Source organism: Stegostoma tigrinum, chromosome 7, assembly GCF_030684315.1.
Source record: "Stegostoma tigrinum isolate sSteTig4 chromosome 7, sSteTig4.hap1, whole genome shotgun sequence".
Taxonomy (NCBI): Eukaryota; Metazoa; Chordata; class Chondrichthyes; order Orectolobiformes; family Stegostomatidae; genus Stegostoma; species Stegostoma tigrinum.
Window position 1 is genome coordinate 10,529,325 of NC_081360.1, and position 27,519 is coordinate 10,556,843.

The 27,519-nt window shown below is 40.3% G+C and overlaps 1 protein-coding gene across 4 annotated transcripts in view; it reads left to right on the forward strand.

Annotated features, from left to right (window-relative positions):
- LOC125453945 (sperm-associated antigen 16 protein) overlaps positions 1-27,519 on the forward strand; it is an 825,922-nt gene that overhangs the window by 70,381 nt on the left and 728,022 nt on the right. For 2 of the 4 annotated variants that reach the window (XM_059647037.1, XM_059647039.1), the window contains 2 exons: positions 21,190-21,259; positions 22,580-22,713. In XM_059647037.1, coding sequence (XP_059503020.1) covers positions 21,190-21,259; positions 22,580-22,713 — 204 coding nt within the window. The remainder of the gene's footprint in view (positions 1-21,189; positions 21,260-22,579; positions 22,714-27,519) is intronic. The other 2 variants (XM_059647038.1, XM_059647040.1) reach the window with 1 other exon arrangement.

Here is a 27,519-nt window from a genome sequence, read left to right on the forward strand (position 1 = left end):
TGGAATCAAGGGTTATGGGGATAAGGCAGGAACAGGATACTGATTGTGGATGATCAGCCATGACCATAGTGAATGGTGGTGCTGGCTCAAAGGGCCGAACGACCTACTCCTGCACCTATTGTCTATTGACTGCCTTTGATATTAGGGTAGAATTTGATGAAGTACCGTATCAAGGAGCTCTAATAAAAATGGAAGTAAATGGGAACCTGGGGAGAAACACTGTCTACTGTTTAGATTCCTACCCAACAGAAGGGAAGATGGTTATGATTGTTGGAAGCCCATTGTTCCATCCCAGGCCATCACTACAGAACTTCCACAGTAAAGTCTCTTTGGCCCAACCCTCCTTCAGCTGCTTCAGCAATGATATTTTCCCTGCAATAAAGTCAGAAGTGAGAATGCTCACTAGTGATTGCACAATGTGCAGCACTGTTTGTACCTCCTGAGGTACTAAATTCCACATTCCATGGATGACTCTAGGCTTGGAATGGTAATTGGCAATTAACGTATGTACCACGTAAGTACCAGGCAAATTTTACCATCGACTCTAGACATTTAAATGATTTTCTGAGTATTAAGAATCTGTGAATTATCATTGATCATAAACTGTACGGATGCAGATATATAAATGTGATTAAAAGAGCAGGCCAGAGGCCAAAGTTTCTGTAGTGAGTTAGAACAAAAACAAAGAACAAAGAAAACTACAGCACAAGAAAAGGCCTTTTGGCCCACCAAGCCTGCGCCGATCCAGATCCTCTGTCTAAACCTGTCACCTATTTTCCAAAGATCTGTATCCCTCTGCGCCCTGCCCATTCATGTATCTGTCTAGATACATCTTAAATGACACTGTCCTGTCCAACTCTGCCACCTCTGCTGGCAACGCATTCCAGGTGCCCACTACCCTCTGCATAAACAACTTTCCATGCATATCTCCCTTAAACTTTTCCCCTCTCATCTTGAAATCATGACCCCTAGTAATTGAGTCCCCCACTCTGGGGGAAAAAGTTTCTTGTTATCCTCCTTGTCTATACCTCTCATAATTTTGTAGGCTTCAATCGGGACCCCCTCAACCTCTGTCTTTTTAATATAAGTAATCCTAATCTACTCAATCTTACTTCATAGCTAGCACTCTCTGTACCAGGCAACATCCTGATGAACCTCCTCTGCACCCTCTCCAAAGCATCCACATCCTTTTTGTAATGTGGCAACCAGAAGTGTATGCAGCATTCCAAAAGTGGCCGAACCAAAGTCCTATAAAACTGTAACATGACCTGCCAACTCTTGTGCTCAATACCCCGTCCGATGAATGAAAGCATGCCGCACGCCTTCATGACCACTCTATTGACCTGCGTTGCCATCTTCAGGGTACAATGGACCTGAACACCTAGATCTCTCTGTGTATCAGTTTTCCCCAGGTCTTTTCCATTTACTGCATAGTTTGCTCTTGAATTGGATCTTCCAAAATGCATCACCTCGCATTTGCCTGGATTGAACTCCTTCTGCCATTTCTCTGCCCAGCTCTCTAAACTATCTAAATTCTGTTGCATTCTCCAACAGTCCCCTTCACTATCTGCTACTCCACCAATCTTAGTGTCATCTGCACACTTGCTAATCAGGCATCTATACCTTCCTCCAGATCATTTATGTATATCACAAACAACAGTGGTCTCAACACAGATCCCTGTGGAACACTACTGGTCACAGTTCTCCATTTTGCGAAACTCCCTTTCTCTACAAATCTCTGTCTCCTGTTGCCCAGCCAGTTCTCTATCCAACTAGCTAGTACACCCTGGACCCCCTGCGGCTTCACTTTTTCCATCAGCCTACCATGGGGAACCTTATTCAACACCTTACTGAAATTGCTTATCTCCTGTCTTTACAAAGCTTTTCCACCATCTATAAAGTTCAAGTTAAGAGTATGATGGAAGGCTGTCGACTTCCTTGGATTGGTGCAGCTCCAAATACACTTGAGTAGCTCAACAACTTTCAGGGAAAAGTGACCCACAAATTGAAAATCTGCTCATAACCTCAACATTCAGTCCAACCTGCACTGACGTGCAGTAACAGCAGTGTGTAACACCTAAAAAGTGCACTACAGCAGCCCACCAACGCTCCATCGACAGCACCTTCCAAACCTTTCATCTCATCTGGAAGGAGAAAGGCAGCAGATGCATGGAAGCACTGCCACCTTCAAATTCTTCACCAATCCACACACCATTCTAAGTGAACAACATCCTGTTCCTTAACTGCTGCTGGTTCGAAATCCTGGACTCCCCTCCTCTTAGCTTCGTGGGTATCTACATCCCAAGTAGTTGTTTAAAAAGGCTGCTCATCACCACCTTCTCAGGGGCATTAGGAATTGGAAATGAATTCAAGCCTAGTCAGAGATGCCCACATCACATGAATGAATACAGAGAAACATCAAATATCCCTATTGACCTTATGTAAAAGCATTTTAAGTTATTGTGATATATCCTGAACATCGACTACAAGTTCAATGATGAGAAAACATTGAAACGCCAGAGTAATTCTTTTTAATAAATTACGACAATGAGATAATGCAACACAATCCCTTTGTGCAGTATATAAGAAATATTGGTGCTCATTGTAATACTATATTATAAATTACATCTCAGGGACCCCTTTAGTCATTAAAAATGTGTAATTTTGACTGTTTATGCTAGTAGTAACAAAGTGAGATTTAAATTCACCTAGCAACACCTTTTAATGTTTAATTATATTCTCCTAATGTGATAAATCAATGTTCATGCCTTCATCTTTTGCCTAGTTAATTTCCCTTTGAGAAGTCAACAAATAACATCTGTTATTCAGTGATGAAAAACCATATGTATTAATTTTGATCTTCCCCTTTTCTTAGGCTTGTATGCTCAAAATACAAGCCTATTCATACAAGAATATTTCTCTGTCTGTTTGACTGAGTTTTCTGAAGAAGGGCCTAGGCCCGAAACGTTAGCTTTCCTGCTCCTCTGATGCTGCTTGGCCTGCTGTGTTCATCCAGCTCTACACCTTGTTGTCTCAGATTCTCCAGCATCTGCAGTTCCTAATATCTATGGTATATCTCAATCTTTTCTTCTGGATATTTATTAAGCTAATGGTTTCACTGTTCTAGGGTTGACTGTGTGTCGCTATTACAGAATGTATATTAATATGTGAATATGTACTTTAAAATGTGACTGTAAAAATTCCATCTGACTCATCTATACTTAGAAAAATACCAGAAATTTAAAACAAACTTAGTCTGCTAAAAACTACAAAGAGGATTTTTTGCACCTATGAGAAAAATAGAATCATTGTGCAGTATAAAAAGAGGTTGGTCAGCTTGTCATGTCTGTGCTGTCTGTCTGTGAGAGCCATACAGCTGGTCCCATTTTCGTGCCTTTTCACTGTAGTTTCTATTCCTTTTGCCAATCACTTTAAATTTGTGTTTTCTGTTCTGATCCTTCAGTCAATGACACCAGTTTCTTTCTAACTACCCTGTGCAGACACCTCATGATTTTGAACGTCTGTATCGAATGTCTTCTCAATCTTCACTTATTAAGAGAACAGCCTCAACTTCACCAGCCTGTCCTCAGAATCGAAGTTTCATCCCTTGGAGCTTTCGCACAAATTGTTTTTGCATCCTGTCCAAGACTGTTCATAAAGTGTTGGAATTCAATTTCATTTGAAGCTGGACCTAGGTTTCCTAAAGATTCATCAGAACTTCTAGCCTTTGTTTTCTGTGCCTTTAGAAATCCAAGACCCTCTTTGCCGTATTGTGCTCTGGTGTAACCTGTCCTGCCAGCTTCAAAGATTTATATAGCTATTCCCAAGTTTTTTTGGATTCTATTTTTGTTCTTCCTCCAAAAATATATCACTTAAAATTCATTTGCTTAGAATGATGAGCAGAACCTCGTGGACAACATGGATAACATTGGCTGAGCACATATACAATTAGTGAAATTAATTGTGTTTTAAAGGCTAGTCTGGGAGAAATGGGGTCCAGTTTGTGGGACAATGATATTAGAACTGTGGAAAGTTAGGTCTATAACATTGGGACAGTCTGAATCTGAACCAGGCTGGGAACTATATTCTAGTAAGCAGTGCAACTGGGGAGGTAGAGAGGGCTTTAAAATAACAAAAGTGGCGAGAGTTCAAGATTGGGCAGATGTAGTAAATTGAGGTGTGGAGTCAAGGTGGTGGAGTAAGATAGTAATATGGGAAATAAAAGTCGGAGAATGACACCGGGGACAGAGAGAATAAACCTAATACTCCAAAAGTGGTGACTATTTGTTACAAAGATAACAAAAAGTCATAATGAAAAGTCCTGCATCTGAATGTGCATAGCATTCATAATAGCATAAACAAATTGATAGCACACATTGAAGTAGCTGAAAATGATCAGATGGATGTTATGAATTTAAGGCCACATGATGACAAGTATTGGGCCTTAAAACACACACAAACAGAAATTACTGGAATGACTCAGCAGGTCTGGCAGCATCTATGGAGAGATAACAGAGTTAACACTTTAAGACCTTTCTTCAGAACATTTCTTTAGTTTGCGTGTCATTTCATGTTTTAAGAAGGGTGAAAGAGCAAAACCAGGAAATTACAGACCAATTAGCTGTTAATCTCAATGGGAAAGTTACTGGAGTCTTTAATCAAGAATGGGCAACTGAATGTTCAATTAATCAGGGAGACCCAGCATGGATTCATGCCTGACAAATCTCGTTGAATTTTTTGAAAAGATGACTAAAATAATGGACAGGGGAATACCTATGGATGTTGTTTATATGGACTTCCAGAAGGCATTTGATAAAGTGCAACATTGGACCCTGTTAGCTAAGGCAGAACTGCATAGAACTGAGGGAAAACTACTGACATGACTGGAAAATTAGATGAGTAGTAGGTAACAGAAAGTAACATTAATATGTATATATTCGAATTAGCAGGATGTGACCCATGGATGTCCCACAAGGATCCTTGTTAGGGCCTCAGTTATTCACATCATTTATGAACAGCTTGGATAGTAGGATAGAAACTCATGTATTAAAATTTGCTGGGAACACAAAATTAGGCGGCGTTGTAGACAGTGTAGATGATAGTCTGTCAATATCCCTTTGTAATTTTATGCTAAATGTATTGGCAAAACTATCACAGATGGAGTTCAATGAAAGCAAGTATGAAGTTATCAATTTTACACTGAAAAAGGATAAACAAGGGTATGACATTAAATACAGTGGCTGTTCAAATAGACTTGTGGTTCTGGTGCATTGATCTTCAAAATATCATGAACAGATGCAGAAAATAATCAAAGCTAAAGGAATGCTGGTCCTTATGTCTAGAGGACTGGAGTAAAGCATGCAGAAGGTATGCTGCAACTATACAAAACCTGGTTAGACCCCACTTGAAGTTCTGTGAGTGGATCTGGGCACCACACCTTAGGCCTTGGAGGGAGAACTGGACTTCAAAATTGGGCATGTTTTCTCTAGAATTTGGCAGGTTAAGAGAGGATCTGATTGAAGTCGTTGAGTTATCCATAGGAAAAGATAGGGTAGCTATAGATAAGCTATTTCCATTGGTTGGAGATTTTAGAACGAGGGCGCATAGTCTGAGAATTAGGGCCAGACTGTTCAAGAGAGGTGATCGGAAGCACTTCTACGCACAAAGATGTTTGGAACTCTCTTCTATGAACGGCAGTGAATGCAGGGCCAGTCGTTAATTTTAAATCCAAGATAGGTACATTTTTGTTACGTGAAGGTATTAGAGAATATGGACCAAAGGCTGGTGTATGGATTTAGGCCACAGATCAACCATGATCTTATTGAATGGTGAAACAGGCTCATTGGGCCGAATGGTCTACTTCTGTTAAATTGTTTCTGTGTGCCATTGGTGCGGTAGTTAGAGATTACCTTGTTTCATGAAACCATCAAGCACCGAAGGATCTCAGTGTTCTTTTCCAAGATTCTAATCCTTCCTTGGCATCAGAATTGCATATGGAAATAGTTTTTTAATGATGGTTTTGGTATCTGCTACAAAAATCTAGTGTGTAGGTACAGCAAGTAATTGAAAAGCCGTATGGTTGCTATCCCTCATGAGAGAAATTCAACATAAAGTAGGACATTATGCTTCAGTTATATCGGCATTAGTGTGATCATATCTCAAATAAGGTGTATTATTTTTATTTCCTGGTATAGGGAAGGATTTAATGCATTAGAAGCTCACAGGATATTTACCAGGTTAATGTCTGGAATGGGATTGTTGTCTTATTAGGAAAATTGGACAGGTTGGTCTTGTTTCCACTGAAATTTTGAAGTGAAAAATGATTTTATTATTGCTTATACAATACTGAATGGTTTTGACAAGATGGATGAGGAAATGATATTTCCTCTTGTGGATGAATCCAGAACTAGGAAGCAAAATTTTTGAATTTGATGTGTTTCTTTTCCTCTGAGGGTTGTACAAGTTTGAAGTTGCTAGAAGCTAAACATGGAGTCTTAAAGATATAAAGCACATAAAAATGCCCTTCAATCAATTGCATCTGCATTGGTCAAAAGTAGCCACCTAACTATTCTCATCTCAAATGCACATGTAAGAACTTAGAGACATAGAATCATACAGCATGGAAACAAACCTTTAGGCCCAACCAGTCCATGCTAACCATAATCCCAAACTAACTTAGTCCCACCTGCCTGCTGCTGGCCCATGTGTTCTATGTTCCAGTGCCCTCTGGTTGAGAAAGCTTTTCCTCACATCTCTAATCCTCCTATCCCTTACTTTAAATCGATGCTTCTTGGTCTTTTTGTATACATCGTAATCAAGTCCCCTGTCAATACCTCTTGCTGTAAGGAAAACAGCCCCGGTCTGTCAGATCCCTCTTCATAACTGAAACTTTTCCAGCTCAGGCCTCATCCTAGTATATCTCATTTTTATCCATTCCAGTGCTATTACACCCCAACTATAATTTGAATACCAGAACTGTGCACAGTACTCTAGCTGTGACCTCACCAAAGTTTTACACAGTTCTGGCATAGCCTCACACCCCCACTCTTAAATTCTGTGCCTCTGCTAATGAAGGCAAGTATTCTTAACCATTTTATCCACCCGAATAACATAAGGGATTGGTGTACATGCACGCCAAGTTTCCTCAGATTCTTGGTGCATCACAGGATCCTATGAGTAATCATACATTTCCTTGCCTTGTTTATCTTGCCCAAGTGCATTACCTCACACTCATGCATACTGAATTCCATTGGCCACTGATCAGCCCACCTGATCACCGTGGTTAAGGAAAGAGGGAAGCAGAAAGCAGGAAACTATAGGTTGGTTAGCCTGACCTCGGTCATTAGTATGAAGGATGATTACTTTGAAGTATATGTCATGGCTTTGCCAGGGAGTGGTAATGCCTGTCAAATCTGTTTGAATTCTTTGAGGGGGTGATGAACAAATCTGATAAAGGAGAGCTAATGGACATGATCTATTCAGATTTCCAGAAGGCTTTTAACAAGATGCTGCACAGGAAGCTGCCAAATAAGAACCCATGGTTTTAGAGATAGTGCACTGGCATGGATAGAGGATTCACTGACTGGTAGAGGGCAGAGAGTGGGGCTAAAAAGGTCTGTGTCAAAATGGCATACGGTGACTGATGGAGTTCTGCAGCGGTCAGTGTTGGGACCAAAACTATTCATATCATACATTAACAATCTGTATGAAGACTGAGGGCATTTTTGCTAAGTTTGCAGATGACATAAATATGAGTGGAAAGACAGGTAGTTTTGAGCAAGTAGAAAGGTTAGAAAAGGCCTGGGATAGGCTACAACAAAGAAATAATAGATGAAACACAATGGGGGAAAGCGTGCGGTTATGCACTTCAGTAGAAAGAATAGAGGTGTGAACTATTTTCTAAAAGGGAGGAGGCTTTGAAAATCTGAAGCACAAAAGCACTTGAGAGTTCTAGTTCAGGATTCTCTTAATGTAAACAAGATGGTTCCATTGGCAGTTAGGAAGACCATGCATTCCCTTCGAGAGGCCTAGAATACAAGAGCAGAGATGAACTAGAGAGGCTGCATAATGTTCTGCTCAGACCTCACTGCAATATTAGGAGCAGCTTTGAGTCCTGTATCTAAGGAACGTTGTGTTGGCTCTGGATTGGGTCCAGTGGAGGTTCACCAGAATGATTTCAGGAATGACAGCTTTGTCATATGAGGAGCATTTGAGAATTCTGAGTCTCTACTTAATGGAATTTTAAAGGATGAGTGGAGAATTCATTGAAACTTACACTCTTTCCAGGGTTCTCAGTATTCTCTATGTGGAGAAGATATTTTCACCAGTAGGAGAGACTCTGATCAGAAGATATAGCATCAGAGTGAGAGGACAACCTTTAAAACTGAGATGAGGAATTTCTTCAGTCACGGGTGAATCAGTGGGACTCAATGTTACAGAGAGCTGTGGAGGCCAAGTCATTGAATGTCTTTAAGACCGAAGTAGATAGGTTCTTGATTGGTAGGCGGATCAAGGAAAATGGGGTTGAGGAATGTATCAGCCATGATCGACTGTTCCTGAATTTTATGGCCTTATCAAATAGTAGACATGAATTGTGGATTAAGCAATGCTTCTAGGGTATGGAGTGTCTCAGTAAAGGCATTCTCCTAAATGTTGAGATATTTATAATTGGAGGTGGACCCTGCGATATTCTATTGATATTATAATGAAAAACATTTGGACATGTTCATAATGCATGTCAAAGACTTTTTTTCTGGTGGTTGGCACAAATTATTTGGGGAAGAAGATTAATTGTTGAATCAGGAAATAATTACAAATTGGCAGCCATGCTTCTAGAGCGTTAAATAAGTGGGACTGGAAATTGAGCAGGATGAGGCAAATGTAATTCTATACCAAGAGTCTTTCTTAGAAAATGTTAATCCTATTGAAATTAGTCACACTAGAAATGGACGGAAAGACAAGGCTGCTACTAAAGATGTGATAGAACAGTTGAAGAGTTCTATCAGGCATCCCTACCACTTAGGAACATCAATGAGACCACTTGCAGTTTTGATGTTCTGGAAGTTGTTTAATCATGAAAAATCCAAAGGTGGAACATCATGACAGCAAATAAAATTTTTAAAACATTGAAAATAAAGAAATGTATGCTTAGGTTCTCTGCTTTGGGGGATGCCAATAATATCACATTAATCAATTTTAATGATACCTTACATGCAAATCTTGGCAATGGATTTTCCTGTGGTGGAGGATTTGTGATATTCCTTGCGGGAGTAAAATCGGAAATGTTGCTCCTAGGAGGGAAGGAAAATAAGAAGAGTGGTGAGCTCATGAAAATGGGAAGTGGCAAGCTGGTTCATCACTTCAGGGGCCTGATCCTGGGTTTAGCTCACCGTCAATGGGTGCAGGCAGCAGGCTGGGAAGGGGTCATATATCCTGCTCTCTTATGCAGTTGCATTCATGCCTGGGTATCCTTGTTTGGGTTTTTGATTTGATTTATTATTGTTACAGAGAGTCATAGAATCGAACAGCATGGAAACAGACCCTTTTGTCCAACCAGTCCATGCCAAAAATTATCCCAAACTAAACTAGTCCCACCTGCCTACTCCATAAGATCATAAGACATCGGAGCAGAAATTAGGTCATTTGACCCATCGAGTCGACTCCGTCATTCAATCATGGTTGATAAGTTCCTTAACCCCATTCACCCGCTTTCATCTCATAACCCTTGATCTCCTTGATAGTCAAGAACCTATCTATTTCAATCTTAAATGTACTCAATGACCTGGACTCCATAGCCTTAGGTGGCAGTGAATTCCATAGATTCACCACTCTCTGGCTGGAGAAGTTTCTCCTTGTCTCTGAGCTAAAAGGTCTTCCCTTCACTCTCAGGCTCTGCCCTCAGGTCCTAGTCTCTCCTACCAATGGAAGCATCTTCCTAACATCCACTCTGTCCAGGCCATTCATTATTCTGTAAATGTCAATTAGATCCCCTCTCATCCTTCTAAATTCCAATGAGTATAGACCCGGAGTCCTCAAATGTTCCTCATATGTTAAGCTTTTCATTCCTGGCCTATATCCCTTTAAACCTTTCTAATTCATGCACTTATCCAAATGTCTTTTAAGGGTTGTAACATTACCCACATCCACCACTTCCTCAGGAAGTTCATTCCACACACAAATCACCCTCTGTGTAAAACATTTGCCCTTCATGACTTTTTAAAATCTCTCTCCTCTCTCACTAAAAATATGTCCCCTCATCTTGAAATTCCCCATCCTAGGGAAAAGGCACCAACCGTTAATGCTATCTATACGCCTATGATTTTATAAACCTCTATAAGGTCACCTCTCAACATCTTACACTCGTGGAAAAAAGTCCTAGCCAGTCCAGCCCTTCTTATTAACCCAAACCTTCCATACCTGGCAACATCCTGGTAAATATCTTCTGAATCCCCTCTACATTAATATATCCTTATATCAAGGCGACTAGAAATGAGCGCAGCAGTTTGGAAGAGACCTCATCAATGCCCCACCGGCCTCCACTCTAGTCTCAGCTTATCTGGTGTTGATACTCCCGTCCATTCACTTGTTACCTCTAGATTTAACTTTCCTAACATGTTCAATCACGTTGTAATCTTGAGACCATCTTGAGGCCTGTGTGTTTTCCCACCTTCCCTGCTCACACTGGCCTTTAAGATTCTGGGTTAAGTACCACTAACATGTCAAACTTCTGACCCCAGTTTTCAATATTTCTATCTATCTCTGTAATTCCCACCCATCTCATAACCCTACAGATTTTTGTAGCTCTCTTCAGCCCATCAACACCCTTCTATTTTCATAACCTCCTCCAGCCCCTGAGATGTCTCAATTCCTCTTGTTCTGTTTTGCTGAACATGCCTGATTTTAATCGCTTCACTACTGGTGTTCAGTTACCAAGGCCACAAGATTTGGAATCATCCCTAAACCTGTACTTCATTTTCCTAATTTAATCTCATCCTTAAAACATCCCTCTCTGTCCCAGATTTTGATCTCCTGACCTAAGATCTCCATGTGGTCTTGTGTCAACTGTTGCTTTCTAAAATTCTGTGAAACGCCTTGGAATATTCTACTATGTGAGAGGTGCTGTATAAATTCAAGCTGCTGTTCTTGTTTTGTATGTATCTCACTCATGTTCCTCCATCATCATTGGGGCATAAAGCATACTTGCTTACCTAACAGCATTGTGGGAACACCTTCGCTCCACACACTGCAGTGGTTCAGGAAGCTCAAACATCATCTTCTTACTTGGGGATGTGCAATATTTGCTGAAATCTCTGATTTTCTTTTGTGCCAAAGTACAGTGAAAATTTTCGTGCACAGTACAAGCAGATCATCCCGTATAAAGATTATAATGTGGTTGAACAGAGCAAGGAATAGAAAGTTCTGGCTGCAAAGATAGTGCACATAAAAGTAAGATGAAATTAGATTTGAAATTTGAGAGGTCCATTCAGAAGTCTAATGACAGCGGGGAAGAAGCTGTTATTGAACCAATTGGTACGTATGTTTAAGTTTTTGTATCTTCTGCCTGATGGAAGAGGTTCAAAGCGATTACGACTGGGGTGGGAGGGACCTTCGATGATGTTTCTGCAGCAACGAGAAGTGTCAATGGAGTCAATGGTTCAATGATAGGTTTGTGTGATGGTCTGGGCTGTGTTCACAACTTTCTGCAGTTTCTTACTGTCCTGGGCAGAGCAGTTGCTGTACCAAGACTCAGTTGTACCGGGAATAGACAGGTGTTTCTGTGGCCACAAACGAGATTCCTGATTGGTATGTTGCCTCCCTGGTGCCTGAGTCTGAGATGTTTTGGAGTGGGTATAGGGCATTTTGAAGGGGGAGGGTGAACAGCCAGTGTTCGTGGTACACATTGGTATAAACAACATAGGCTAAGAAAACATGGGATGAGGCCCTAAAGGCAGAATACATGGAGCTAGAAAGAAAGTTAAGAAACTGGGCATCAAAAGTAGTGATCTCAGGATTACAAACCATGTCACATGCTAGTTAGAAGACAAAATGACAGGATATACTGGATGAATACATGGCTGCAAAGATGGTGTCGGGGAGGGTTTCAGATTCCTGGGGCATTGGGACCGGTTCTGGGGGAGGTGGGACCTGCACAAATTGGACGGGTTACACCTGGTCAGGACTGGGACTGATCCCCTAAGGGAGTGTTGCTAGAGCAGTTGGGGAGGATTTAAACTAATATACCAGGGGGATCGGAATCCATACAAAGAATCAGAGAATAAGGCAACAAGGACTAGAACAGATGCTAGAAAAGGGAATAAGAAAAGTGATAGGCTGAGAAATCAAAGACAAGATTCAAACAGGGCCATTGAGAAAAATAAGGAGAAGGCAAACACCGTTAAAAGGACAAGCTTAAAGGCTTTGTGCCTTAATGCATGGAGCATCTGCAATAAAGTGGATGAACTAATTATGCAGACAGAAGTAAACAGGTATGATATAACTGGGATTATGGACATATGGCTGCAGGGTGACCGGGGTGAGAATGGAATGTCTTAAGGTATTCAGTATTTATGAAGGACAGGCAAAAAGGAATAATTGGCAGAATGGCATTGCTGGTTAAAGAGGAATTAACATAGTGGAAAGAAAGATATTAGCTTCGACAATGTGGAATCTGTGTGGGTACAGTTGAGAAATACCAAGGGGCAAAAAAACATCAGTAGGAGTCATATATAGACCTCCAAACTTCAGTGGTGATGTTGAGAATGGCATTAAATAGGAAATTCAAGATATATGTGACTAGGGAACATCAGTGATCATGGGATTTTAATCTACACGTAGATTGGGCAAATCAATTTAGCCACAATGCTGGAGACGAGGAATTCCTAAAGTGTATTCTGGATGGTTTTCTTGACCAATATGTGGAGGAACCAAGTAGAGAGCAGGCCATCTTAGACTGGCTGCTGTGTAATTCGAAATTGCCAGTGTAGTTAAGTGAGACCCCTTGGGGAAGAGCAACCATAACATGATAGAATTTTTTTTATCAAGGTTGAGAGTGAGGTTGTTGATTCGGAGACTAGGGTGCTGATCCTTAATAAAGGTAACTATGAGGATATGAGATGTATGTTGGTCTTGATAGATTGGGGAGAGTTAGTTAAAGGAATGACAGTGGACACGCAATGGCAAACATTCAAGGAATGCATGGGGGAACTGCAACAACTGTTTATTACCATTTGTTGCAAAGGCAAAATGGGTAAGAGGGCCAATCCATGGCTTACAAAGGAAATTAGAGATAATATCCGATCCAAGGAAGAAGCAGACAGATTGGCCAAGAAAAATAATAAATCTGAGGATTAGGAACAGTTTAGAATTCAGCAAAATAAGACCAAGGGATCATTTAAGAAGGAGAAAATAGAATATGAAAGTAAGCCTGCAGGGAACATAAAGGTTGATGCTAAGAGTTTCTATAGGTATGTGAAGAGAAAGAAATTGATAGAGACAAATGTAGGACCCTTATAGACAGAAACGGGAAACTGTGTAATAGGGAACAAAGAAATGGCTGAGGAACTGAATACATTCTTTGGTTCAGTCTTCTCAAAAGGGAACACAAATCAGATACCAGAATTGTTAGAGGAGGCAGGATTTAATGAGAGCAAAGAACTGCGGGAGATCAATATTAGTAGAGAAATGGTGTTGGGAAAATTGTGTGATTAAAGGCTGATAAATCCCCAGAGCCTGATAATATATAACCCAGATTACTTAAGGAAGTAGCTCCAGAAATAGAGGATGCATTGATGGTCATCTTCCAGCATTCTGTACATTCCGGAATAGTCCCTGCAGATTGATGGGTGGCTTAGGTCACTCCAGTATTCAAAAAGGGAGGTAGAGAGAAACAGGGAATTATAGGCCAGTGAGCCTAATGGTAGTGGGGGAAATTCTGGAATCCGTTGTCAAGAATTTTATAGCAGAGCATTTAGAAAGCAGTGGCAGGATCAGACAGGGTTAGTATGGATTTATGAAGGGGAAATCATGCTTGACAAATCTGTTGGAATTCTATGAAGATGTAACTAGTAGAGTTGATAAGCAGGAGCCAGTTGATGTAGTATATTTGGACTTTCAGAAAGCATTTGAGAAAGCCTCACATAAGAGATTAGTGTGCAAGATTAAAGCACATTGGATTGGGAAAGGTATTGAGATGGATAGGAATCTGGTTGGCAGAGAGGAAGCAAAAAGTATGAATTAATAGGTCCTTTTCAGATTGGCAGGCAGTAACTAGTAGGGTGCTACAGGGATCGGTGCTGGGACCCTAGCTATTCACAATATATATTAATGATTTGAATGAGGGAACAAAATATGACCTCTCCAAGTTTGCAGATGACACCAAGGTGGTTGGGAGGGTAAACTATGACAAGGATACAGAGATCCTTCAGCATGATCTCAACAGTTTGGGTGAGTGGGCAAATCACTGGCAGATACAGCCTGATTTGGGTAAATGTGAGGTTATTCACTTTGGAAGCAAAATCAAGAAGACAGATTACTACCTGAATGGCTGTAAATTGGGAGAGGAGAGTGTGCAGTGGGACCTGGCATCCTTGTGCAACAGTCGCTGAAGGTAAGCATGTGGGTGCAGCAGGTGGCCAAGAAGGCAAATGATATGTTGGCCTTCATTGTGAGACATTTCGAGAATAGGAGCAGGGATGTGTTTTTGCAGTTATACGAGGCCTTGGTGAGACCACACCTGGAATATTGTGTGCAGTTTTGGTATCCTTTTCTGAGGAAGGATGCTTTTGAGGCAGTGCAATGAAGGTTTACCAGGCTGATCCAGGAATGGTGTGTCTGACGTATGAGGAGTGATTGAATAGGTTAAAATTGTTTATGCTAGAGTTCAGATGAATGAGTGGGGATCTCATAGAAACTTATAAAATTCCAACAGGTCTGGAAAGGGTGGATGCAGGGAGGATGTTCCCGATGGTGGGTGTGGACAGAATCAGATGTCACAGTCTGAAGTTTTGGGGTAGACAATTTAGTGTGGAGCTGGGAAGAAATTTCTACACTTAAAGAGTGGTGAGCCTGTGGAATAGTTGATGCCAAAACATTGAATATATTCGAGTGGTGGCTCGATATAACTCTTGGGGGTGAATGGGATTAAAGGTTATGAGGAGAAAGCAGCATTAGGCTATTGAGTTGGATAATCAGCCATGATGATAATGAATGGCAGAGCAGGCTTGAAGGGCCAGATGGTCTCATCCTGCTCCTATCTTCTTTGTTTCTATATATAGAACATAGAACAGTACAGCACAGAACAGGCCCTTCAGCCCACAATGTTGTGCCGACCATTGATCCTCATGTATGCACCCTCAAATTTCTGTGACCATATGCATGTCCAGCAGTCTCTTAAATGACCCCAATGACCTTGCTTCCACAACTGCTGCTGGCAACACATTCCATGTTCTCACAACTCTCTGTGTAAAGAACCCGCCTCTGACATCCCCTCTATACTTTCCACCAACCAGCTTAAAACTATGACCCCTCGTGCTAGCCATTTCTGCCCTGGGAAATAGTCTCTGGCTATCAACTCTATCTATGCCTCTCATTATCTTGTATACCTCAATTAGGTCCCCTCTCCTCCTCCTTTTCTCCAATGAAAAGAGACCGAGCTCAGTCAACCTCTCTTCATAAGATAAGCCCTCCAGTCCAGGCAGCATCCTGGTAAACCTCCTCTGAACCCTCTCCAAAGCATCCACATCTTTCTATAATAGGGCGACCAGAACTGGACGCAGTATTCCAAGTGCGGTCTAACCAAAGTTTTATAGAGCTGCAACAAGATCTCACAACTCTTAAACTCAATCCCCCTGTTAATGAAAGCCAAAACACCATATGCTTTCTTAACAAACCTGTCCACTTGGGTGACCATTTTAAGGGATCTATGTATCTGCACACCAAGATCCCTCTGTTCCTCCACACTGCCAAGAATCCTATCCTTAATCCTGTACTCAGCTTTCAAATTCGACCTTCCAAAATGCATCACCTTGCATTTATCCAGGTTGAACTCCATCTGCCACCTCTCAGCCCATCTCTGCATCCTGTCAATGTCCCGCTGCAGCCTACAACAGCCCTCTATACTGTCAACGACACCTCCAATCTTTGTGTCGTCTGCAAACTTGCTGACCCATCCTTCAATCCCCTCATCCAAGTCATTAATAAAAATTACAAACAGATAAAATTACAAACATATATGATTAAGCTATGGTACATCCGAATGTAATGCTTTCTATGGTAAAAGTTAGTGAGGGTCCTTATGGACGTGCCAAATTTCCTTAGCTTCCCGAGGAAGAAGAGGCATTGTTGTGCTGCCTTGACTGTCACATCAATGTGATTGATATTGGACAGATTGTTGGTGATTGTTATTTCAAGCAAACTGACACTCTTGATCACCTCTCCCTCGGCTCCATTGATGTTGATAGGGGCGTGCCCTCCTCCATGCTTCCTGAAATCGATGGTCAGATCTTTTGTTTTGCTGTCATTGAGGAAGAGACTTTCATCTTTGCACCTTTTCACAAGCACTCTATCTCTTTCCTGGAGCGGAGAGGGAGAGGGAGCTTGTGGTATCCACCAGTGCCCTCAACGCTTTTGGAGAGAGTTGTCCAACATGGGTGTGGAGATGCAATATCTCCCCTTACAACGCCATTTGATTTAACCTCTCTCCCTTTCTCTTTCTTGGTTCGTTTTTGTTATTGTTGCACTGCCCCACTTGAAATTTGTAACAATTTTTAATTGGTTGGTTGGGTAAATTGCTTGTTGGTTTGCAGAAAAAAGAGTCTAAGTTCTTTGACAGTCCAATAAGCAGGCAAGTTGGTCGACTACCTCATGGGCTTGCTCCTGAGCCTGGCTAAATTGGGTGTTAACAGGACCAGACTGTGGGTCCTGCAGGGACCGTAATTCCCAAATGCCCACCTCTCTGCCCATGTCTAGGTATCCTTGGAGAGAGAGCCCATGGTATCCGACAATATCGTCAAAGCTATTCGACAGAGGAGGGCTCTTTCGAGGCTGAAGTGCGTAATCTTCCCTTCCAAGACAATTTGGATTTTGTTTATTCCCATGTTTACCCCATCTTTTTGTTGATCATTATTGTGGCACAGCTCCTGGATGGCAGTGTGAGCTATTTGTTTAAATAGGTGATTGGGTTGTTAGGTGATCAGTTTTCAAAATGATAACATATGAATTGAGTTCTTATCCTTGAAGCTTTTAGAAAGGTAGGCAATGCAGGTCCTGGATGCAGTATTTCCCCCACCAACTCAGTTTTTTGTTTCTGTTCTTTCTCGTGTTTTCTCCACTATTTGATTTTAGTGATTGTCATACTGCCCCTGGTGTGTAGTGTTCATTATTTATTGATTGGGTAATTTCGACAAATTGTTAGTGGGTTCCTAAAATAAAAGAAAAAAAACCTGAAACCAAAAAATGGGGAGCTGATTTCTTACACTGCTCCTGTTAGGAAGGGTATGTTGTAATTTGTGAATTGGGCATTTTGTTAACTGGTTGGTTTGTTAATTTGGTGAAAACTTTGAGAGTTCTGGGTGCATTATATTCCTTACCATGTCCATTTTTATTGTTTCCATTTTTTATTGTTATACTGCTCCAGTGGGAAATGTTTATTGGAATTTATTAATTGGCTATTTGGTTAACTGGTGATGGGTTTCAAAAATTAAAAAGAAATGAGCTGAGTTCCTCCTCCATGGTTTTGGATAGAGTACAGCAAGGGAAAGGTGGAAACCTATGTTTGTCTATACAACAGATTTACAATAAAATATATGCAAATCTCTGAAATTGTTTTCCAGCTTAATTGACCATTATGGATATCGGTTGTCAAAACATATATTAACTTCAGAAGTTAACTTAGTCTAAAATTCAGCAGAAGAGATTATTAGCAGAATTAGAAATGTGTGGAATTGGAGACGAATGTGCTGTATTGGAGGCAGTCTAGAAAAGGTTCACTAGTGTGATACATGGCCTGGAAAGTGTATCTTATGAGGAGGTGTTGAATAGTTTGGGACTGTACTTGTGAATTTAGAAGAATGAGAGGCAACCTTATTGAAATATACACATACAAGATTCTTATGAGACTTGACAGGGTAAATGCTGAATGTTTGTGTCCTCATGGGAGATTCTAAAACCAATGGGTTGCAAATATAAGACAGATGGTTGGCACCAACGTGGAATTTCTTCTGTCAGAAGATAATGAAGCTTTGCAAGTCTTTACTGTTCAGAGCTGTTCAGGCTAGGCCATTAAGAATATTCAAGGTTGAGATAGTTAATTCTTGATTCCTTTACTGATTTAAAAACTATGGGGAAAAGGCAGGAAAGTGGTGTTGAGGATTAACTGATATCAGCTATGACCTCACTGAATGGCATGGCTGAATGGCCGACTTTCTGCTTCTAGTCTTGTGATCTTATGGCCTTACGTCCATTGACAATTGATAGGAAGTAGGATGCAGAAAGTAGGGATAATGGGAATGCATTCTGTTTCGTAGAATATGAAAATTATGCCCTTCAGGGATCAGTACAGTTTCCTCATTTCTTTCCCATTTCTACCAATGGCTTAGATGTAGACATTTACAGATAACGCTACATTTATGGATGCAGTTGGTTGCATAAATGGGCACAGCAAGTTACAGACTGATACGGATTGATTAAGTGAGCAGGTAGAACTTTGATAATTAGCCCACAAGACCATAAGAATTGGTAACGGGAGTAAGCCATTTTGCCCTCAGGATACTGATTGTGGATGATCTGCCATGATCATAATGAATGGTGGCGCTGGCTCGAACGGCTGAATGGCTTACTCCTGCACCTATTGTCTATTGTCTGTTGTCTGCTCTGCCATTCAACAGGTTCATGGCTGATCTGATATAGCTTGTGCACTTCTCCTATAACTCTTGATTCCTCTACTGATCAAGAATCTATCTATCACAGCTCAAAATATATACAGGGACTCTGTTGCCACCATTGTCTGTTCCAAGACACTAAACACTCTGAGAGAAGAAATTCCTCCTCATGTCAGTCTTAAATTAGCACCTTTTATTCTGAGACTATGCCCTGTGCTTCTAGACTGTTCCATGAGGGGAAACATCCTCTCAGCATTTACCCTGTCAAGCCCTTTAAGAATCATTTATGTTTCAATGAAATTGCCGCTTATTCTTCTAAACTCTAACAGGTAGGAACCCAACTTGTTTAGCATTTGTTCATAAGACAATCCCTCCGTACCAATGATCGTTCTTCTCAGTGAAAATTTTCTGAACTTTCTCAAATAAACTAATGTCTTTCCTTAAATAAGGGTATGAAAACTGCTCATAGTACTGTAGATGTGGTCTCACCAGCACCTTTATAGTTGCATTAAGATTTCCTGACTTTTAGACTTCAATCTGTTTGAAATATGGGCCACCATTCCATTAGCCTTCCTGATTACCTGCCACACCTGTGTGCTAGCTTTCTGTGTTTCATGCTCAAGTACCTCAAGTCCTTTTGTGTTGGTTGTCTTGCAGTTTTTCTCTAATTAAGTAATGCACTGTCTTTTTGTTCTGTCTTTCAAAATGAACAGTTTCATATTTTCTCAGATGAGAGGAGATGGGGGCAGCACGGTGGTTCAGTGGTTAACACTGCTGCCTCACAGTGGCAGGGACCTGGGTTTGATTTTAGCCTTGATTGACTGTGTGGAATTTGCATGTTCTCTCATGCCTGCATGGGTTTCCTCCGGGTGTTCTGTCCAGAGATGTCCAGGTTAGCTGGATTGGCCATGCTAAATTGTCCATCTGTGGACTAGGTAGATTAGCCATGGGAAATGTTGGATCATGAGGATCGGATAGGCCGAGTCTGGGTGGAATGCATTTTGGAGGGCTGGTATCGACCTGATGGGCTAAATGTCCTATTTTAGTACTGTAGGGATTCTATGATTCTGTGAGATCGTTGTGATTTAATGTGTTTTGAACCCTACGACAAAATTGCATTACTTTCTGAGACTGAGAAATGTGGAAGAGAAAAGGGATTTTCATATTTATATAGACATATCATAGTGTTCAGGCATGGACAGTAGGCAAAAAGGTAAAAGGAATGCTTGCCTTTGTGTTAAAGGAGCTGAAATGGAAAGAGATTTTAAAATATACTTTGAGCTTAACTGAAACATTGCATCTGGTACGGCTATTGCATATCAAAAACAGTATATAGGCCTTAGAGCAGGTACAGCACAAATTCACCAGAGTAGTTCTCAATTTTAAAGGATTAAATTATGAGAACAAGTTGCATTAAGCAGAGTTGCGAAAACTGCCTTGAGTTTAGAAAATTGAAATGTGGATAAAATTAGTTGAATGTCTAACTGAGGTATTTACATTTATTTGATAGAGTAGATGCAAAGAAACAATTTCCTGCAGTTTTCAGCTCTTGGCTCTGGATTTGCCACCTTAAAATTAGGGCATTGAAACATAGGTATGAGATTAGGTGACAGTTTAAAATGGTGATGGAAATTATGAATTCTTTCCTATTAAAATTATGTATTTGCATTCAATTGAAAATTTCAAGGTTGAATGTGACAGTTTTGTTGGACAAAGTTTTCATGACCAAAAACAATTAAGGAATTTAGTTAGGGTTTAGTTATTAGAATAATGGGAGATAATTTAAGGTGCTGAATGGACTACCCTTGCTCCTAATTATTTTGTTGGTCAATCATACTTTATTGGAGAAACATATGAAAATGTTTGTTCTTTGGACTAATCGGGCCAAATGACAAATGATTTTCTGGTTCCAAAACCAAAGAAACATACACTTGCAAAGCAATATACAAATAACTTACTATATTGACAGCATAACCATCTGATAATCTGGATTAGTGATAAACAATTCAAGGCAAACTTTGATACCTGATATAAATTGAATATCACATTTGAAGATTTTAAAAGATCAATTAATTTGGTGTACATCATATTTTACCTATTAAAGTAAGGCAGCAGATTCAAAAACATTGTAATCTTAGTACTTGTCCTAATGGTGGTGCTTGAAATCATAAAATTAATTGCAATTTTTAAAAGATCTACATTTTTACTTGGAATGGTATTTGTATTTACTCCAACAACAACCCATCACAGACAATCAAATAAAATCTATTTATTTTCTTAAAAATCAATTTGAATAACTTCTTTTCATTCATAGGTGTCAGGTTTGCAAGCAACCTTGCGTGCCATGGAATGTGGATGGGATTTGCCAGTTGCTGTGACTTCAGGTACTAATTCAGTGGGGTGTTAGTTAAAAACCATGAAGAAGACTTGTTAGGCATTAATGCACTCTCTGCAATCCAGCAACTAAATGATTGTTTCTTTATTTGTTGGATAAGAAGAAATTTCATTAGAAATGTATCTTGAAACGATTGTTTTCAGAAAGTAGGTATTGATTTTTTTTTACAAATCACAGCAATATAGAAAGATAAGAGTGTTGGATGCAGATATAAACGCTGCAATTAGAACAAAAAATGAAGAAAGGTTTGACATTTTAGATTGCAAAGTAAGATATAACTTTGGTTTTCTAGGTGTTGCATGTCTCACTGTATGAAGTGCCATAATCAGCCCTCATCTGCATGGCAAGCTGTTCTCTGAGTTAATAATCTGTTTAGCTTTATGTTGACAGCATACGTCATTCCTTGAAAGAGTCACATGCTGAGCCATGATGGGATGCTCTTTACTGTTCCTAAGAAGAGAAAGGCAGATGTGGAAGGACCAGGGCTGATAGTAAGCCCAGGACATGCAGGAGCACCTTGCTCATCAAGAGGTCACAGCTTCAGGGCACCTCAGGATGTGTCAGGTCGATATGAGGGGAAGAGATTTTCACCCCAAACTCCTTTCTAAAATAAAAATGAGAAATCGAAAAGAATAATCAATAATATGTACAAGAGATAAATCTTGAAGACTTCAAGGGAGGAGAAACGAGTTTTAGAGAGTGTATTCCAAAGGATACATTCTTCCCAATGACAGTACAAAATTTCAATCCAGAATTTGAGGAATGGGGTGTTCAGGAAAATATATCGCCCAAATTGCAGAGGTGAAGTATCAAATATAAATAAGTGAAATTAAAGTGACATTTGATGATATTAACCATGGGATGGAACGTTTATACTAGAGTTTGACATGGAATGGATGGGAGAGCGAAAAGAATAATATTGGAATTGTTAGGTTTGGATCCAACCAAAGCCAAAATAGGAGTGTTAGTAACAGGATTGAGAGAACCAATGTGAAGAAGATGGAAGTAAGCAGTCTTTATTATTGGTTAGGATATAGGATTTAAAATAAAATTCAGGATCTACGATTGGTTTAGTTTGAGAAGATTATTGAGCAGGTGGATGGAATTAGTAGCAAAGGAGCAAAGCTTGTGATGGGGACAGAAGTTGATGGTTTCTGACGTGCATTTTGAATGGCACCTTTAGTATTCCTGAAGGCTTTTATTTGACTTGTCTGATAATTTCTATGCACTAAGAAGTTATATTGTCAGATGTACATTACACTTAGATCAGCAATAGCTCTATCACTTAATCAATGTTTCCCATTTCAAGCAGGAAATAAGGGCCACAGCGAATGTAAGAAAGATGGTCCCAGCCAAAGAGCACTTGCTGAAGCTAGAGCACTTGCTGAAACTAAAGAAGACAAGCATCATTGTGATCCACCTGATGATTCAACAAAGCAGTTGGTGAGCAATTATTCCAAAAGATTAAAAAAGAAAGTGGTGTTCTGTTCGATTTACAAATTTTTTATAATTTTATGCTTTCTGGTTGTGTTCGATTCTTGAGTGTTTTCAAATACAGAGAGACCATAATGATTTTATTTGAATAGCATCCTGTTGCCCCTTGAAAGGCAACATATGGTTAAGCCTATTGGTCTGCAGATCAAAGAAGGGAGACCATGTGGCTTCCAAACTTGCCCATTAGTTGAGAAAAAAATTATATACATGGCATAACTGTTGATCAATCGTTCTTGTAGTGTATTGGTAGTGTACCTACACCTGAGCCAAGAGGCCTGGGTTCAAATCCTATCTATTCCAGAAGTGTGTATTCACATAGAACGTAGAACTGTATAGAAACAAAAACATAAATTGATGGAAAAGCTCAGCAGTTCTGGCAGCATCTGTGAAGAGAAATCGCAGTTAACATTTTGGGTCCGGTGACCCATCCTCTGAACTGTCTTGAGGAAGGGTCTTTGGACCCGAAATGTTAATTCTGAATTCTCTCCAAAAATGCTGCCAGACCTGCTGACCTTTTCCAGTAATTTATGTTTACATTTCTGATTTACAGCATCTACAGTTCTTTTGAATTTTACACAGTACTGGTTAGCACAGGAATGGACCGTTCCACCCACGATGTTGTGCTGAAGATGACACCATATTAAACTAATCCCTTCTGCCTGCCCTTGGTCCATTTCTCTCCATTCTTTGCATATTCATGTATTCAGCTAAAAGTCCCTGAACATCTCTGAACAGGTTAAGTTGAAAAACATCCGAGCACTGGTCAGAATCCTTACATGAATTACCAATGTGATTTCACTGACTCAATATGTCTGGAAGACATTGTCTCCATATGTAGGCTAGGAGTTTCAGTAGTAGAGAAATGACATACTACAAGTAAAAAGAAATACAAATGCTGTTAATTTAAAATTAAAAAGGGAACAATGGTATAAATACTGAGGCTGTTCTAATCGACATTTGAAAAAGATCAGGTTAATTCTTAGAGCGGAATGTATCATTATAGAGCTATAAATGTATTTCTTGCACAATATGTGGAGGATGCAGCAATGATCTGGTAATGTCACTGAAATCGTAATCCAGAACTCTGAATCTACTGTTCTGTGGACATGGGTATAAATCTTATTGTAGCAGATGGTGAAATTTGTAATATTATAAATATTGTAAAAACCTATCTAGTTCACTCAGAGATAGTAGGAACTACTGATTCTGGAGTCTGAGATAACAAGGTGTAGAGTTGGAAGACCACAGCAGGCCAGGAAACACCAGAGGAGCAGGAAAGCTGACGTTTCAGGTCTGGACCCTTCTTCAGAAAATGAAGAAGGGTCCAGACCCGAAACATCAGCTTTCCTGCACCTCTGATGCTGTCTGGCCTGCTGTGGTCATCCAGCTCTACATCTTGTTATCTCTAGTTCATTAATGTCCTTTAGAGAAGGAAATCTGACATCCATCCCTCAATGGCCTATATGTGACTCCAGAGCCACAGCCATATAGTTGACTAATAACTGCCTTTGGGCAATTAGAGGTGGGAAGTAAATACTGGCCGAGCTAGAGATGACAATATCCCATGAATGGAAAAAAAAACATACAATCATCACCGAAGTAGGTCATTTGTTATCTCATTGCCATACAAGCTTTTTGCAAGAGCTACTCAGTCATACTCGCCTGCCATTTTACCTTTGACTCTGCAATTTTATTTTCTCTTCAGATAATTATTCAATTCCTTTTGAATGCCACAATAAAGTTGCCTCCACCATTCTCACAAGCAGTGAATTCCTAGTCCTAAACACTTAGTCCATATAAGTGAATTTCGTCATTTCGCCCCTGGTTCTCAAGCAAATTAAACTGGTGCCCTCTGGTTCTTGCTCCTCTTGCTAGTTCTTTGAATTTAAGGTATCAAAATAGATGATTCAGCCCAAACATTGTTTGTGCATCCTATGTGTCTCCTCTTATTTTTCCTCATTCAGATTCACTGACACTGGTTGAGGTCACCACAAAGGTGTCACTTTCTCAAACTTGACCCTCAGATTAAACTCACCACCAGCTGTCTCTCTCTAACGTTAGAGCAACCCCATGGTCACCTGGTACTTTGACAACAACAACAACTACTACTACTACTACTACTATTTTTATCCAAATAATCAGCCAATGCCTTCTTGACTGCCTCAATTGAATCTCCATGACACTTCCAGGCAGTACATTCCGTATCCTAACTACTTGCTGAGTGAAAAAGGTTTTCCTCACTTCACCCTTGCTTCTTTTGCATTAAACTTGTGCCCTCTTGCTCTTGTTCCATTTAAAAGCAGGAAGCAATTTATCTATCTACTCTGTGCTTTGTGATTTTGAAAACCTTTATCAAATGTCCTCTTTTTCTCTGACGACAGTTTCAATTTCTCCAATCTGTCCTCATATCAGAAGTTCTTCATCCCTGAAACCATTTTGTTAAGCTGCTTTCAGCAGTGTCTCCAATGTGTTTACGTTTTTCCAATAATGTAGTACTCAGAACTGTACAAAATACAGAGTCTTGCAAGTGCCTTCTAGAAGTTCCACATCAACCTTTTGTACTCTATAACCCATTTAATAAAGCCAAGGACACTACATGTTGTACTTAATGATTTATCAACCACTTTCAATGATCTGTGCACAGACACACATAGATTCCTGCGCTCCTGCACCCTCTTATAATTGTAGTCCTTACTTTACATTATCTTTTAATGTTTCTCTGATCGAAGTGCATCTCCTCACATATCTCTGCTTTGAAATTCATCTACCCCAGATCTTCCCATTTTCATCAACTTACCTATGTTCTAATGGGATTCTGCACTGTCATCCTCAGAGTTTGTAATTATAGAGTTATACTCATAGAGTCATGCGGAATGGAAACAGGTTCTTCAACCCAACTTATCAATGCTGACTAGTCCCATTTGCCTGCAATAGACCGTTATCTATCTAAGCCTTTCCAATCCACATACCTGTCCCTCAACGGTATATTAAATGTTGAAATTGAAGTCACGTCTGCCACTTCCTCTGGCAGCTTACTCCATATATGCACCATCTTCTTGTTTGAAAAAGTTTCCCCTCAGGTCCCTTTTAACTCTTTCCCCTGTCATCTTAGGTTTTGTCATCGGCAAAGTTTGAAATTATCCCGGCAAACCAAGATCAATAGCATTGATGTATATTAGGAAAAGCAAGGGATAAATACCAACTGCTGAGAAACTCTGCTGCAAGTCTTTCTCCAACCATTGACCAGCAGCTAGTTTTATATCTGTATCACTATTGACCCATCTATTCCATGATATATAACTTGCCCCAAAGTTCCAGTGTGTTCCACTGTATCAAGTGTCTTCTGAAAGATCATGTACAAGACATTTGTACTGTAGGCTCCCAAATAGTCAATGGGAATTAGAGGAACAAATAGGCAGGGAGATTGCAGAGGCTTGCAGGAGAAATAGGGTTGTCATAGTAGGGGATTTTAATTTTCCTAACGTAGACTGGAACTGCCATAGTGTTAGAGCTCAGATGGGGTGGAATTTGTTAACTGTGTTCAGGAAAGTTTCCTTAAGCAGTGTGTAAAGGGTCCTACTCAGGAAGGGGCAAAAGTCGACCTATTCTTGGGAAATAGGGCAGGACAGATAACAGTGGGGGAGCACTTTGGGACCAGTGACCATAGTTCTATTAATTTTAAAATAGTCATGGAGAAGGACAAAACTGGTTCACGGATTCAAGTTCTAAATTTGGGCAAGGCAAATTTTGATAGAATTAGACAGGAGCTTGCAAGGTTGTTTGGAGTAATTTGTTTACAGGCAAAGGAACTTCTCACAAGTGGGCGGCCTTTAAAAGCATGATAGCTAGAGTTCAAGGTCTATATGTTCCTGTGAGGGTGAAGGGCATGGTGGGAGGGAGTTGGGGACCCTGGGTGACATGATATATTTTGACTTGGACCAGAAAAAAAGGAGGCATAGCTCAGGAACAGGCAGCTGGGATCAAGGGAATTCCCCGGAGGTTCACAGGGGACACAGGAGTTTACTGAAGAAGGAAATCAGGATGGCATAAAGGAGAACGAGATAGCTTCGGCTGTGAAGTTTAGGGTCTATCCAAAGAGATTCTTTAAGCATATTAAAGGAACAAGAATAGCTAGGGAGAGAATAAGACCCCTCAAGGATCAATGTGGACATGTCTATGGAACTGCAGGAGATGGGTGAGGTCCTCAATGCATATTCCTCCTCACTGTTTACCGTGGAGAAAGACATGCAGACTTGGGGACTTGAGGAAGTTAGTGGCAATATGTTGGGGACACTTCATATCGCAGTAGTGGTGGTTTTAGAAGTATTAGAATGTATGAAGGTAGATAAATCTCCTGGTCCCGATCATTATATATCCAAGAACCCTGCAAGAGGCTACAGCGGATATTGCAGGGACCCCGGCTAGTATATTTGCATCATTGTTAGCCACGGGTAAGGTCCCGGCAGACTAGAAGGTAGCAAACATTGTGTCCTTATTCAAGAAGGGCTACAAAGGCAAACCTGGGAATTATAGACCAGTAAGCTTAACATCTGTGATAGGTAAGCTACTTGAGAAGATTATGAGGGATAAGATATATATGCATTTAGAGAAAGACAGGGTTTGATTAGGAGTAGGCAGCATGGCTTCGAGTGTGGGAGATCATGCCTCACAAATTTGTTAGTTTTTTGATGAAGTAACCAGGAAGGTTGATGAGGGCAAAATGGTAAACGTAGCCTAAATGAATTTTAGTAAGGC